Here is a 16,495-nt window from a genome sequence, read left to right as displayed (position 1 = left end):
AACTGGAGTGGACGAAAGTCTGCTTGGCGGTCCACAATATATATACAGTTTAAATATATATCGATATAGGTTGATCAATGAAATGCATGGGAAATTCTTTATTACCATTAAACCATTATTTTAATTGCTGTCTGGTGTTTTGCATGTTGCATTTTTATGTTTATTTTTGGTGATGAGTTCCAGGGCCTCTTTGCCGTCGTGCCGATCTTCAGTTCCCTCAACGTACCATTTCTCAAATTCAGGTTGTGTCTCAAGTTGGGTCCGTAACATTCATGTCAGTCAAAAGAAAGATGTTGGTGAAGCTTAAATATTATTTCAAACCAAAACCTGCGAGGTATATGAATCAACCAGTCACCAACAGGAACACTGCAGGAGAAAACTGCAAAACACAATTACATTTTAAATGTTTATGCACATTGAAAAGATTGAACATGGTTTTAGTAAGACTGCCACCTATACATGTCTACACTGCAGCCCTTTTTATTTTATTGGTTTCTTCTGCAGGCACTCTGCTGGATCCCAGTGGCCTTTATGACGATGACGTCAGTTCACCCGAAAGTTTACAAAAGTAAGTCTCACGTGGGTTTAAACTTATTGCTTCAAACTTTTTTTTTTTCTTTTTTTTTTTTTTGTCACTTTACGTTAAACATTTCGGCAGCCATTGTTGTCGCTTGTGTTAAACCACGCTATGTTTATTTTGCACTCACACAAACTCTTAATCTGGTATGACTTTTAAGTCCTGCAGTTGAGCCCGCCTCAGTTGAGTGACTCTGGTTGTTCTTACAGAGTGATGGAGAACGAAGAGGGGAGGAAGGAGTATCTGGTGTTCCCTCCCAGTAAGAACCAGTGTCCTGCCAGCGGTCAGAAGGGCCGGAAAATCCCACTGAAGGGGAATGGACGCCGAATCGACTACATCCTCTACGGCGACGAAGGCATTCAGCAGGACTGGAAACTGGTAGATGATGAAAGAGATGATGAAATGTATTCCTGTGTGTTGAAGAATCTGAATTGAACCGAGTGGAGAAATGTGGCGAATGCGCTTGTAGATCATAATTAGTTTATATCTGAAAACGCCTGCAGCTCCTTCTGTGTTGCTCTCAGCGCTCCCAGCTTTCCTTTCAATCTTATTTTGTTAATATTCTGAGAGACTGTGCTCATATCCTGCCCTATGCATTTGGTTGATAAGATTTTCTAAGATTGGCGGCAGATATAAACTCAAGACTGAATGCTGAGAGTGAATTGAAAGCATTTTTTTTTTTTTTACATTTTGACTTTTCTGTCAGATAATATACAGAATATGTCAAACTAAAGGTCCTAACCGGACTGAAATTATCTACACAAGTCTCCTTTGCACTGTTTTAAAAGCCACTTTGATTTCATGTCATGCTAAATATTAAATTATCGAGATTTACGTAAACGCATGAATCTAAAAGTGCAACATTGGCAATCTAAAACTGCATCTGAAGAAATGATCAAAAAAAGATATGAACACCCAACTTGTTGCAAAGTCTAATTTGATTCTACAAACTGAAAAAGATAAAGTTTAACCTTCTAGAACAATGAGACTTATTTTCAAAAACGTATTGATTTTATACTCAAACAAATTTTAACAAAAAGACAAAATCTGAATATTGAGTCTTTTTTCTGCTTCAATTATGACTGATTCACAACAGCTACCCTTAGATGTAATATGTAAAGAGCAGAAACAGGCAGCAGTTACTTTTATTTTATTTTATTTTTTACTTTTAATCAATTTATTGAGAATATTTACACCACTGTTTATTACAATTTGTTCCAAAGAACAGTAAACTTGCTCTCAGGCTTCTGCTCGTGGTTCACTCTGGACGACACACTTATCAAACCCACAGGAAGACTTTGATTAAACCCAGCGACCCGAACAACAAAACAAAGCAACACAACCCGGAATCATACAGATATAAACAACTGAGTCTTCACTATTCTAATCTCGTCGGCTCCTAAGGCGTTCTGCCGTTGTAGTAAATGAAGCACACAGCCAGAAGAAGTCACTAAACCAAGTTTAAGAAAACCTCCCAGAACCTGATGAGAAAAAGAAGCAATTAAGACATAAGTCAGGAATCTTACACATCAAGACTTTTGAGTATTGGCTTCAATTTTTATGAGCATGTCTGTCAAACCTTTGGCCTTATCTGTAATAATCTAATTTTACCTGTGGAGTTTCTGTTATCATTAGCAGCTGCAGTAAGTAAGAATAGAGGAAGTAATTGTTGTTGGAAAGTACCGTACGAGGCCGTTGAGTCTGATTGACTGTAGAGGTTGTTTACATGTGTTTAACCTCGTCCCTGGACTTCCAGCAAAAGAAATATGAGAAGGACATGTGAAGTAGTGGTAACAGCCTGGGGACGGCCCTGTGGTCTTAACACAACAATGGCACTGCTGACCTTGTGTCTTTTTATTTTGTCTACAGTCAGTACCTTATGATGATAGTCAAAGTCTGGAATGTAAATGGGTCACAGATCTGAGGACTTGACGTTTTTCAATCAGGTCTGTCTTCACCTCACAGTAGAGCTAGGCTCCCATCAGGGACATGGTCTCCTTTTTTCAAGATGAGAACCATAGAAACTACTTCACTAAAAACCACTCATGCTCTTGATTATGGTAATATCCTAAACAAAAACAAACAAAAAAAAACCCGCAAAAGCAGCAAATACCCTAATAGACTTTACGTCCTGTAAAGGAAGATCCATTTCGATCCCCAAACAACACAAACAGCATCATTAACAAGGGGAAGTCCAGATGGGGCCCAAATCCACACCAGGATGAAGACACGGCTAAAACCCTGCATTACGATTAAAAAACATGGTAGAAATTGATTTAATATTGATTTGAGATCTGCGTTTCAAAGAGTCTCCTGGAAAACAAGACTCAACAGGTTTTACAATCAGAGCAAAGAAGCCTCATGAAAAGCAAATTATGCAAAATATTTACAATCAGATGTTAAAGGAAGGATGAAGGAAGAGCTCATTGAGGATCCATATCGTTTATTTGCAGGCATTTTCGCAGCAGTCCTGGGCGCATATTTAAACACCCTTTTCTTCTAAGCTCTTTAGCACCTTAGCTTTTCTAATAAAAGAAGGTGTAAAGATACGAAGGCCTAAAATAGCATTGTAAATTAAAATGTAGCAGATTCAGTCTGTAAGTAAACCATTCAACAGAGGCATGCAGCAGACTGTGGTATGTGACGCTCTGACCTGCAATAAAACTTCATCCAGAGAATTGATGCTTTGAAAAAGGAAGTTAATATAAATCCCATCATAGTCCAGGACAGAGCAGATTGTTGCATGCTTCAACACTGCTGTCAGAGAAACGTCTAATGGGAAAAAAAGTTTAGACTCAATAAAAAAAAAGGATCTGATACATTAGTCCCATGATAAGTCACTTTATAGCTGTTTATCTTATTTTACTGAAAGAAAATCCCCAATACTTCTGTCTAAACGAGAAGAAAAGTCTACAGCATATAAAAAATTCCTGAGAGCAGATTTATTTCCCTATTTTATAAGTATATTTATATAAAAATATCAGGTAACACTTTATTTGAAGGGGGTTGAATAAGACTGACATGAAACTTTCATTAACATGACATAACACCTGTCATGAACATGAATAAGCCTTCATGAATATTTATGACTGTTGTCATAAAGCGTCATTCGGTAAATTATGACACTTTTAATACAAAACCGACATTATTCAAAATGTCTTTGTTATGACAACTTGACATTAACCAATAAATCATTACTGTTTAAACTTTACCTTTAATAACATAAAGTTACCTAATTTTTAAAGTGCAATCAGTAATACTTTTATAACAAATTTATATCAGTGATGATTTCTTGGTTAATGTCAAGTTGTCATAAAGACATTTTGAATCATGTCAACTTTGTATTAAAAGTGTCATAATGACACTTTATGACAACAGTCAAATATTCATGAAGGCTTATTCATGTTCATGACAGGTGTTATGTCATGTTTATGACAGTGTTATGACAGTCTTATTCACCCCCCTTCAAATAAAGTGTTACCAAATATCACTAATAAGGGAGGCCAGTTGAGTGCCCACTTGTTAAGTGACACCTCTGGTTTCACCATGACATCATCCAGAAACCGTTTGCAGCGGTCATCTTCCTCACAGCCACATTTCAAATGTCAGTGAAACCGACAATGACAAAAGTGTGCCGTGCATTAAGCAACTTGTCTTCTAACTGGCACAAAAATAATAAATAATAATAAAAACTGAAAGATAAAATTTCAGATACGTTGAACATAGAGTGACATACTTCAAATCCTTTTCTTTTAATTTTTATGATTCCATCTTGGAGTCAACGAAAATTAAAATGTGTACTTTTTAGTCAGAAAATTTCACATTTATCCAATAAAAAAATCATCTTCAGTACAGAAATAGAAAACTACAGGAGCAAATCTTGACTCAATAGTTGTCCAGGAGACAGCCGCCGACTCCCTCCACAAAGAGGCTAAGCCACAAAAGGTCACTGATAGAGAACCTGGATGTTCGCAGAGTGACGTCTTAAATAGAAAGTAAACTCCTCTGACCTGAACCCCACAGAGAGTCTACAGAACATTGTCTGGAGGAAGATAAGAGACACCAGACCCAACAGTGCAGATCTCCTAAATTAAATATACACGTTTTCTGAGAATTTGATGTCTTGGTTTTCATTGGCCACAACGAACAGAAATAAACAATACCAACAATTTTAGAGTTTCTGTTTCAAAAAGAAGATTAAATTAGATCTGTGAATCACCTTACCTTTCAGTTTCTACATGCTCTTATATCTGTGTATGCATTTACTTTTATTTTTTTTTTTTTTGTCTTAATTTTGTTGCATGAATACATTTATCCTTCTTTCGCAGGACATCGAAGAGTTCAGCTTCATCACTCAGCTGGCCGGCCTCACCGACCACCTTTCTGTGGCCATGAGACTGGCTGTGTCCACCGGGGAAGAGGAGCCTTAGATCCACCGCCTGACATTTATGTTCTTTAAATTTTACTGCCAAGGAGGAGCAATTAGGAAGAAACTCGGGAAGTTCCGAGTTTACAGATACGGAGCGACGCGGGGGTTGGGGGTTGAAGGAATGGCAAGCGGATGAGTAAATCTGTGGAAGAGCGGTCGGGACATTTAAGAAGAAGGACGAGAGAGAAAATTCAGAAAAGGAGAGGTGTAAGCTGGGGGAATTCGTATTAGGAAGTCAGAATTTTTTTTTATCTTCCTGGGTAAATTACCCACAGATTCACACTGAACACTGCGACTTTGAGACTGTTGGTTTTTCCTCCGACCCTCCCTGCTGAACTAAGCTGCGGGGGGGGGTTTCGTTTCGAGTGAAGTGTTTCATGTAGCCAATGCACACACTCATTTGATCTGTTTTAGGACGTAGTTTCCAGTATAGTTCTTTTATTTTTATGGCTCTACCTTCAGGAACAGCTGGACGCTCATTGTTGAGTGTACGAAAGAAAAATGAAACTGAAGTGAAGCCGCTGACCGGCCTTTACGATGACCATCTGTGACCTTGTGTTGTGCACCTTCCCTAAAAGTTACCGGTCGGTTTCGCTGTCAGTCGTTCGCCACGCTGACCCCCTCACATCATTCCCAAAACCTCAACAAGTGTCTTTTTTTCTTACAAACAAATCTTACTAAAATGAGAAAGAAAAAAATATATATATGAGTTTCTACAATAGACACTCCACTTTTTATAAAACTTGTAATGCCTGTTTAATATGAAATGATATGTTTCTAATTGAAGGAAGAGGTTGGATGCAATGTGATGCTTTTAGCATGTTTTTTCAGATACTATCGGTATGAATTTGAAGAGCATTTTGTAAATAAAGCTCCAGTGATGCATGAAGGTAAAACGGTTTACCGCACTGTTATAGCAGCTCGACTCACGCTGACTTGAGATTGGATGCCTCAGTGAGCGATTTACCCTGAAACACACACTCGGATTTTCATTTTTGCATGTGCAAAACGCAGAAAGGTGTGCACAGGAACAGGAGGATCTAAACAACAATAGCACACAGCTACACTTTGTGTAAAGGAGAAGAGATTGTAGGTAACCCTAATAATAATAATCATCTTCATCATGTGACTGTCCCAAATAGATAATATCAGGATGTGTAGTTATAAACCTGTGGAGCTACTACGCTTTGAAAATGAATCGCCTTCTCCCAATTTGTCAGTTCATTAACCAGACAAAGCCGTAAACACACAAAACAGTTTTCATATAATGATTTGAAGGAATAATGAAGGAATAACGCTATTCTAAACAACCTGCATGTGAGAAAACAATTTTATCTCCAAAACCTAATAACTGGTTGTGACTCCCCTGGGTGGCAATAATCGTCTTCAAGCGTTGGAGGGAAGTGGAGAAAAAAAGTCCCTTAAATCAATGTGCAGGAGTTCGGGTCCGCTCTTCTTTACAGAATTAGTTTGATTCAGCCACATTGGGGTCATTTCTCAGATTCTCAATCAGATTAAAGACTTTGACTCTGCCTGGCTTTAGTTTTGCGAGACATCCTGGAGTTGAAAAAAAACTGGACAATGATGCAGCAAGCTAGTAATCTTGAGCTTGAATGCACTGTGAGGGGGGGGAGGTGTAAGCAGCGCATACACAGGCATGATTGACAGCATTAAAATCCTCCTTCTGGCTCTGATTGGTCGATTGACCGGCTGCGGTCTGTTTCCGCAAACAGCAGCATCATTGGGAGGAGGAGGAGGAGTTTGATTTTTTTTTTTTTTACCCACAGATGATCTCTGTCATGTTCTCCTGTCAGGCCATAGTGACAGTTTTAACAAATATGTATAAAAAATTTATCTATTTTTACTAAAGTTACCCACTGCAGCTGTGATTAAATCTACCCAGGTTGTCTTTGTCTGATTTCAACTTTTGCCTGATGACTTAGTGTGCCAAATAAAGCAAAACCAGGGGAAACTTGAGAGGGCAAACACCTTTTGCAGCATGGCGTGTTTTGATCATTTGTTATGAGCCCGTCCTGTTGGCACTCGGTACAGACAGGAATGCCATACAGTGATTGGTTCAAACCAAATTGCCATTACGGGAGATAAACTCGAAGCTTATTATGAAATATAACGCATTTACATTGTTTGGTTTTGAATACCGACATGATTCACTTAAAAACACCCAGGACTTAAATACAAAATTAAAATTTTAACTACCGAATGCGATCACCGATTCATATTTTCCTTCCAGCCTGCAATGTTTTCTTGTAATCTTTTTAACTTTGAGCAAATATTTTAAAGGAGGAAGTATGTCAAGTATTTTTGAATTGGTTGATTAAAAATAAAACATTCAGTCGGATTAGTTAGCCTATTTTTCTTGTTTTGCTGTCAACCAAATTCTAAATTACTTAGAGATTAATTGGACTTAATCTTATACAACAGATATAACAGCTCATATTTTGTGTTTGTTATAAGCGCAAGTCTCCTCTCCTTTTTCTTTCGCATCAGAAGACAGAAAACAGGGGTTCTGCTTCTCCGATTGTTTTAAAAGTTCTCAGGTTTCTCACAGCTACACCTCTGTATTTAAGTTACAATCGCTGTGACAGAACCACTGGGTGTCGTAACCTGGCCCTTCTCTGCCTCCTTCAGCAGCTCAACAAGGCATTGATCAGCCCTTCTGCAGTAGGAGAAGTCATTCACTCAGGTTCACCACGGTGAAAACACACAGACGGTGCGTTAAATTAGAGCACTGCAGGAAAATGCGTTCTGGGAGGAAAATGTTCCACGTCTCACAGTTTGACCATTTCCAGAGGAAAGTTTGTTCCATCATTTAAGTCTGACCTATGAATCATTCAGGCATAAAACGGTTCAACTCAAGGGATTAACCAGTGTTTTTTTTTTTGTTGTTGTTGTTTTGACACGCAGCAGAGAACGTTTAACCTTGAAAACACATTTTAACGACAGATTCGTTATTCAGCAGAAAAGAGTTTTTATCTGATCGTTCAGGACAGACTCTGAAGACACGGGGTCGTAGTAGTAAATATGGACTGACGTCCAGTGTTTTTACACGGTGAATAATGTTTACAGCCATTTTTAACCATCTGTTTCTGAGTCACGTCAGGGGAGTTCGCACACAGTAAATTATTATAAACTATTAAACTGTAGACTGGCTGTAGAAACATGAGCTACTGAGCGCAGCAGTGAGACGGTGTGTGATACTGTATGAGTCAGAAAAATGCCAGGTGTCATTTCTGTTCGTTTCTGTTTTACGGTTTGAGTCCAGAGGTCACCTGGCAGCTCAGTCACGCTCCTTATGACTCACATATTGTAATTATTATCACAATTACTCTTATTTTTCATGCTAAACTGCTTGTATTTTTAATTTTCTAATTCATCACTTGTGTGATTCATTTTAAAAGAAATTTTGCTCCAATTCCCAGAATTATTTTTCTCTTCTTTTCCTTTGATGTGCCGTCATTATAAGCAAAAGTACACCTTCTTTCAGGTCAAAGGTTTAAAACATCAAAGTCCTGCTGCATATGGACCTAGAGTTATTCAAATATGATAATTCGGTACACAGAACCACTTGTTCCAACAGCAGGGCCCCCATGTCGTGCGGCTGCATCTTACATGCTCAGACATCGCTACGTTTGTCTCATCTGTCCAGAGTTCTGGAGGTTTTCTGGTCCATTCAGGTGCAAATTTGCAAATCTAAGTCGTGCTGCCACGTTAGTCTTTTTTTCCCCAATCGTCCTGCTAATATTTATCATGCTAGCTGAGGCCTGTATGATCTGAAGAACAGCAACAGTTGTTTCTCCAAGGTCATTGCTCGTCTCTTCCCACCTTTGCATCATGTGGGCTCCACAGCAGACTGCCAACATTTCTCCTCGTTTAGAGGTGCTGTATTATCACAGTGCATTTGATCAGGAGCACATGGCTGCTGGTTTATTGCTGGAATTTGTCCACTTTAAGTTGGAATTAAACAACTTAATCTTTACAAAGACCAACTCAGATTTTTATTTTTTATTTATTTATTTTTTTTGACAGGGAAGACCCACGAATTAGGAAGAGTGTCTACTTTCATTTTAACTAACACTATGTGAATCAACAACTCCCACAGTGGGAACTCTGCTGGTAAATAAAATGCTGGCTGGCTTTATCCACGACTTTCAGTTAATACTCCTTGCTTTTTGCCGTTTCTGCTTTTTATGGGGAAAATGTAATAGAGACAAACCCAAATTACCACAATGTAAAATATCAGTTTCAGAACATAATCTATATTGTTACCTTCTGTTCTTCAGATTGTTTCCATGTAAGCTTAAAAACTATTTTACAGCAGTACAGATACACAGACAGTGTGGTGGGACCATGATGTTTAGCAAGACAAGTGTTAAATTATATGTGGAAGGAAAAAGATAAAAAATTTTACATTTGTTGGTGGAGAATAAGGAAATGAAGTGATATTTTATGAGACAAGTTTCATTTCCCGCTATGTGCAAATTAAATACTATTACTATGGTTCTGTTTTTGTTTCTTGGAGCGGTTTTCTTCTATGCTGGAAGCAAAACACAGTTCACCGCAAATCCACATCTCCAGCCTCGGTTCATGTCACGCAAACTCAAGCGACGTTAACGCGAAGGATCCGCCTCCCACCTGCTAAGCTACATTTTTTTCAGTGGGCAAAAGTCGCTTGCAAATGTGCAGCAAACAATAGAGAAAACAGAAAGATCTGTAGAGCTAAAAGAGCCAGCCTGGACATCCATGTTTGGATCTAATTTAGTGTCGAGCAACGAAGTCGTCAATTGTATTTTTTTAATTCAGGCTTTTGTGATTTTGTAGTTGTAGGTCGACAGAAATGTTATTTCCCAATTAAAGATAGAAAAATTTTTCAAAATTACAGAATAAAAGCATTTATTGTAAGATTAATCCCTTATTTTCTGAGGTTGAGCTTTCACAACATTGAAAATAACACCCAGCCCAAACAATGTTGTAATAATTCACAATAACTGGTCTTTATGCTCAAATGTATATATAATTTAAAAAATATTTTAAATATAATAGCCTTAGGGCGGATTTAATTATATGGAATTGAACATATAAAGAATTATGCCACCTTTAGCCATGAATATTCAAGAACAACTAGGAAAGAAAACGTTGTCATATAGTGGTTGTTGATCAGGGATGGATTTGTGAGTCACCAGATGTACAGTTATAGTTAAATCATTTAATGACTTCTGCAGGTCGGCATGTACAACCGTTTTTAATTTTTTTAATGGTTTTTCTAAACCAGGTCTGTTATCAGAATCTGAGCTTAAACTTTCCATTTATAATTAAATTACGCCGCTAAAGAAAGGAGTGAAACTCTGCAGTCAGGTCTTAGGATATATTTTCCTATCCTTTCCTCCCTAATGGAGTTCAACCTCACTAATTCCCATTGCATAATATAAATCCCATTTCCTATTGATACTGTTGCTCACGACAATCAAGCAACTGGAATTAGCCATCCATAATCCCCGAGTAATCCGTTAAAAGCCGCGCTGGGGCAGGAATATCAAAATGTCCAAATGTATGCTGGTGACAGAAGGTGACTTGAATTAAAGATTTAGATGTTTGTTCAACATTGGCACTTATACGATGATTTATTAACGTTTCATGTCCACAAACATGTAGATCCGGTCCTGACAGCATTCTGAGGAAACGAGGAAACTGGGATTTTTATTCAAATGTTTCCTTTTTCAAGTCAAAGTAGGACAAAGTTGCTGGAGGAGTTCAGCTCCAGGCTTGCATAGCTGCATGTACTGTAATAACGCTTCAGGCTAGTAGTCTCAGTAGAATCGATGCCTCACTTTGCTATCCTTTTCTGGTTTGACTTTTCTATGATTTCATGTTTTTTATTGATTTTTGTCTTTTGTTGGGGATTGTTTATCTTTGGGATTGTCTGACTTGGTCTCTGTAACATGACTGAGGGGTTCAGTTGGTTTTCTCTTTCTAATCTTCATCAAACTGCTTATTTTCTGCTTTTCTAAGATAAAAAAAAAAAAAGCAAACAAACTTTCCCTTTATTTTTGTGTGTCCTGTGTCGTTCTTTGACCGTTATGAACTCTGAAGTATGAGTGGGAACAATGGCTGAGCTTGGCAGCCGGTGCCAACCACGCATGACTTTGGCTGTGAAATGAAGAAGTCGTCTGAAGTCCTGGTGTGAGCAAAGGGAACAACCACTGATGGAAAAAAAATAATCTCTTTATTTCTGCTTTTTTTTTTTTATGTAATTAAATGTAAATGTCTAATGCACACCAGATGCGCCATTTCTACATGTGTATCCAGGGCAAAAATGTTTTCTAAAGGACACTTAATGAGAAGTGAAAAAGCAAGCAGAGGAGAGGTTCCTCTTTTTGTGAGCGGGGGAAGATGTCTGGCTATTTAAATTTACATACAGGGTCAAGTGTAAAAAAACTCCCCTATACAGTGAAACTAGTTGTGTTGGTCAACTTGAAGAAACATGAAAGTGTTACAGCAGAGAAATGTCAAAGGGGTCATAATGATGACTCATTCTGAATGTTTTGTTTCTTTGCCTTAAACTTAAGAAGCATTGATTTTATTTATTACATTTTAAATAATTAACATCCAAGTATGAAGTATGGCTGACAAATTAATGCAAAAATACTAATTAGACTAAATTATTATTTGTTAAATGAGTTTTTAGTGTTTTGCTCATGGGAATTTTAAGAGTAAGCATCAGCAAATTCTGTTTGATTTTTTTTTTTTAAACTGTCTTTGATTTTGACATGTGACTCTCTGCAAGCTTCATATTTTGAGATTTAACTATAACAGGGAAAAGACATGGCACTGGAAGCCACATGGTGTCTTGTTTGGTGTTAAATGGTGCAGAGATAAATGCAAGTAAAGTTTTTATAAGAATGAACGAAGATGACTTTCGCCTAATGGCTGCAGGATTAAGCAGAACATGGAGCAAAGACCAGGAGATGAATAACAGAGGTTGCAACAGAAGGAGGCAGTAAGAAAAGAGAGAATGAAATCTAAATATAGGCTTGGGAAGGAGTTAAAATGACAGGAGTAGAAACAGCTGAGGAAAAAAGGAGAGAAGAGAAGCTGGCTGCCAGCCTGAAAGAGAAAGGAAACTAAACAATAAAAGAAACAGAGACCTTGAAACTTAAGGGGAGAAACCTGAAACCATAATAAACACTGACCAAAAAATAAAAAAACACTAATCTTAGGAACATCAAAAGGTGCAAAGGTCAATAAAAGTAGGAAATATCTAACAGACAAGAAAACTGGAATGGTGAGATCTGACATTCAAAAATACAGAAATGACACTAAACAGAACGAACGAAACACGGAAACCTAATGGTCACAACCAGAGGTGGACTGGAGCAGGTAATGCCCAGCCGGCCCACACGCATTTTTGGGTGGGCCCAGGGCTTTCATAATTTCACCAAGAACACATATTGAAAATTATTTTATCCACAGTCCATTGGTTAATTTTCTTGAAAGACGTTGGGTTGATCCAATGAAATCTTTCAACCAAGGTTCTACGTTATTCCAGCGAAGCTGACCGGAGTTGGAGAAGTGAGCAGAAATCAACAAACCACAAAAGTGTGAGGGGAGGCTACAAGAAAACAAGACTAAGTAACATCTGAGTGGATGCAGCAAAATAAGCCAAACTTAGTGAAACATACTTAGAAATACTTAGTGAAGAAGAGGAGAAAGAGAAAGACAGAGGAAGAGACCAGAGTGGGTACTGCCAACTCCATAAGGAGTTACCAAAATAAAGAAGGATGTTTTGTGTACGGAAGCGGGCAGGTGTGTGTGTGTGTGCATTTGTTTGTAATACCTCGTGGGGACCAGTTTCCTGACACTACATTGTGGGGACCCACTGCTCCTTGTGGGTACAAAGCTTCAGTCCCCACAAGGGGAAACTCTGTTTGTGGGTTAGGGGTCAGGTTTAGGACTAAGGTCTGAATTGAGTTTTGGTTAGGGTTAAGGATGGAAGTCAATGGAAAGTCCCCACAAAGATAGCCACGCAAACACATGTGTGTGCGTGCGCGCATGTGTGTGTGTGAGACTTGTATTTGATACAGAATGAGGACCATTTTCCTAATGCATACAGCAAAGCATTTTGTCTACAAACACCAAAAATCACCTTATTTTTGACACACTAGTGAGGTTCCGAAACTGCCTAATATATATTATTGGCTTTTCTTCAAATTATGGGGCTATATGTTGTTTTGGCACAGATAAAAACATAAATTGCATAAATTATTATTTTTGGTGTAAATGTTGAATCTTACTAAACCACAAAAAGTTAATTTATATTTATCCATCGTCTATTTGAAATTTCTGCATTTTTTTTTCCTAATCAAAGAATTTGTTCAATTTACACATAAAAGCTAGAAGGAAAGTTGTTTCTCATTACCTACTTTCCTCTCTAACCGCTATCAAATAAAGTCTGCTTGTGCCAATACAACCTTTAGAAAAACCCCATGTTGTTTTTCTACTTTGAGGACTTAAAGCTTCTTTCTGTTCTTTGTTTTATTGTTTTTTCACTCTCATTGTCATGATGGGAGGTGGTGAGGGAGACGCCGATAGGCCCAGGATGTCAAAAAGATGTTTAATGAAGAACTTAAAATCCAAAAATCACTGGCAGCACAAGGAACAGAACAAACGACTTTAGATGAGGACCCGACAAGAGACAAAGACAACAGGTGGATTAAAATACACAGGGAGGGTAATCAGGTAACTAGACACACCTGGGAAGCAATCAGCGGGGAAGACGCAGAGACTCACAGGGGAACACAGGACACAAAACCTCAAAAAATAACTACACAGAAAACACAGACCGTCACACTCATAAGTTCACAGAGGCAGCCACCGTTTTCCAAAGAAGACTCAATAAATGGCAGTCGACACCCAGAAAGGAGAAGTACGATAAAGTTCACTTTGTAAACACAAAAGTACCTTTATATCATGGCCTCAAGTGCACCCAATATGACTCCACTCAACACAGGCCATGGTTTACAAATTATTTATTGTCTGTATTTGATTTAAAAAGACATCATAAAGATGCTTCAGGCATTACGGAGCAAGGCAAAGCAGTTCAAATCAAAACAGCAAAACTGACAATAAAAATGTAATTTTTACCTTAATTAGATATTTCTTTGCAACACGTATAAGTTTAAAACAATATGTTAAATCCCTTAGCAGCAATAGGCAGACTGATTTGCTCTTCCAAACTTTGAAAATTCCTTTTTTGTATCTATTTTGAAGCAGTAAGAAGAAAGACAGAGAGAATTGACCTGAGATATCTGCTTCTGTTTGTGACTTAGGTTATTAAACAGTTTGTTAAACAGACTTACAGGCAGATGGGAAAACATAAAAAGGCTGTACTTCTAGTATGACTGAACTTATCTTGGGATTTTTTAGCTGCAAAAGAAGAAAGATTTTCTTTATGCTTGACTGATTCAAACTCATCAGTGGGGATTACTATGAGTAAATTATGTAAAAATCACAAATATGAGTCATTTTACAGTGAACTCTGATATGTACATGTCTCAAAAACCCCAGTTATTTCTTTAGCTTTATAAGTGTGATGTTTGCCATCTGAGCTTTGCCTAAGTGTACATTTTCTTTTGACAGATAAGATAAGATGTACTTTACTAATTCCACAATTATAAAATTATTGGGCATAACATTACAAAAACATATGTAGAGGCATCATCGAGTATGGTAAACAAAAATATAAATCAGAATAAACAGTAAATAATTATAACAGGAAAAACCCAAATGGGTGTCTAAAAGATGTGGATTATTTAGAAAAGGTCACTCTTGCAACATGAGAAAAATACAGAAAACAGTGTCAACCTAGACCAGAACCATGCCACAGCAGAATCTCCAAAAACAAGAAATCCAGCCAGGGTTTTTTCAATAAGTGCTTGAAATTGAGCAAATATCACAAGAAATGATTCACCACATGACCCGGGAAGGAATGCTCTTCTTCGTGGTAAATCAAAAACTCCCAAAGCAGTTTTCATCTAAACTGGTCAGATCGTTCAGGTCACACATCAACAGACTGACCAGTACCTTCTTCCCCTGGACCATCAGACACACACTCACTCACGCAGTATGTCTTTCTGATTTTACATTGACGTTGCATTGAGTTTCATTAGTTCTTATAGCCTAACCCTCATCCTTACCCTAAACATAGCCTACACTCAATTCACACATTAGGCCTAAATTAGTCCTAAATCGAACCTGTCACCCAAAAACAGAAAACCATATTAAGAAAATGGTTCTGACAATGTATCAAATACAAGAACACAAACACACACAGACTCCCATAACCCAATGAAAGCAACAAGCAGCCCAATCTGCCTCTTCCTACCTCCTCTCAGATCATATAATATAAACAATGTCTACAGACATGTTAAGCTTTAAATTATTATTCTTGTTTATGTATCTTATACACTGAAAGTCAGAACAATACCTCTTTTTTAAATCTGTTATCTCTTTGTTACCTTCTTGTGTTGTCGTTTTTTTATGTTTTTTGTGTGGTGTGTGGTGATTTGGTGGGAGCATCCTTAATTTCATTGTGCCTCCCAGTAGAATGACAATAAAGACCATTATGCTCTGTTCTTTCTGAATTTTACCTTTATTGCTAAAACCACTTCCTTCTTATGGTTTCATGGTCGGGTACAGAGCCTTAGGCTCTTCTGCTGCTTTGTCTCTTCCACATCTGACTTAATGAAGAAAGGACAGTACCTGCTTTCCTTCGGTCACCAGCTGTTCTCTGTAGTGTTGACCTGTTAGTCTATTTCCCCCTACATCCTTTTCTCTAGTTAGAGCAGAATCTTAATCCAGCCTCTCCTAAGGCACTGCACTCCGTAGCCTCATGGTTAATGCTAAAACCATTGGGTTATTCTAATATAGATCTGTTATCTACAGCTAAAATAAAAGAGAAAAACCACCTGCTATGTCTAAATGTGCTCTAAGCTTACCTTAGACTGTAATGTTTTTACAAATTGAAAAAACAAATAAGCATAAAACATTAAACATTACAGAAAATGAACTCAAAACATGCTTTCCCTGAACTGGTTCCAGAATGACTCATGAAAAAACACATTTAAAATAGATTTGGTTATTAGTTTCTGATTTTCCGAAGCTAATAGTATTTATTAATTGCATTAATGTATTAATCTTGTAAGGAGGAAACCATTATTAAACCATTTTTCTTGGCTCATCTCTGTTTTTTCCTATGAGTTTATTGCTACTCGAGGGAGAAGTATCGCATTACCCCTGGTGTTGGAGTTCTTTATGTAACGATGTGGCTTTTCTGAGCATTCTTAGTTTAGTTAGTCCCTGTGTTGTCTTGATTGGTCCCACCTGTCTCTTGTTCCCCTGGTCATTTGCCCTGTGTATTTAGCCTTACCTTTGTCGCCCGTTCCCTGCTGGATCCTTGTCTTAGTTGTTTCGGT

The 16,495-nt window shown here is 37.8% G+C and overlaps 1 protein-coding gene across 1 annotated transcript in view; it reads left to right on the top strand.

Annotated features, from left to right (window-relative positions):
* smpd3 (sphingomyelin phosphodiesterase 3) overlaps positions 1-11,066 on the top strand; it is a 71,810-nt gene extending 60,744 nt beyond the window's left edge. The window contains exons 8-10 of the mRNA XM_007558508.2: positions 505-568; positions 787-955; positions 4,906-11,066. Of these exons, the coding sequence (XP_007558570.1) occupies positions 505-568; positions 787-955; positions 4,906-5,007 (335 nt within the window). The 3' untranslated portion in view covers positions 5,008-11,066. The remainder of the gene's footprint in view (positions 1-504; positions 569-786; positions 956-4,905) is intronic.
* Positions 11,067-16,495: the final 5,429 nt, after the last annotated feature.

The sequence above is a fragment of the Poecilia formosa genome, unplaced genomic scaffold, assembly GCF_000485575.1.
Source record: "Poecilia formosa unplaced genomic scaffold, Poecilia_formosa-5.1.2 Scaffold97, whole genome shotgun sequence".
Taxonomy (NCBI): domain Eukaryota; kingdom Metazoa; phylum Chordata; class Actinopteri; order Cyprinodontiformes; family Poeciliidae; genus Poecilia; species Poecilia formosa.
Note: the sequence above shows the minus strand (reverse complement) of the source record. Positions and strands in the feature narration are given on the sequence as shown.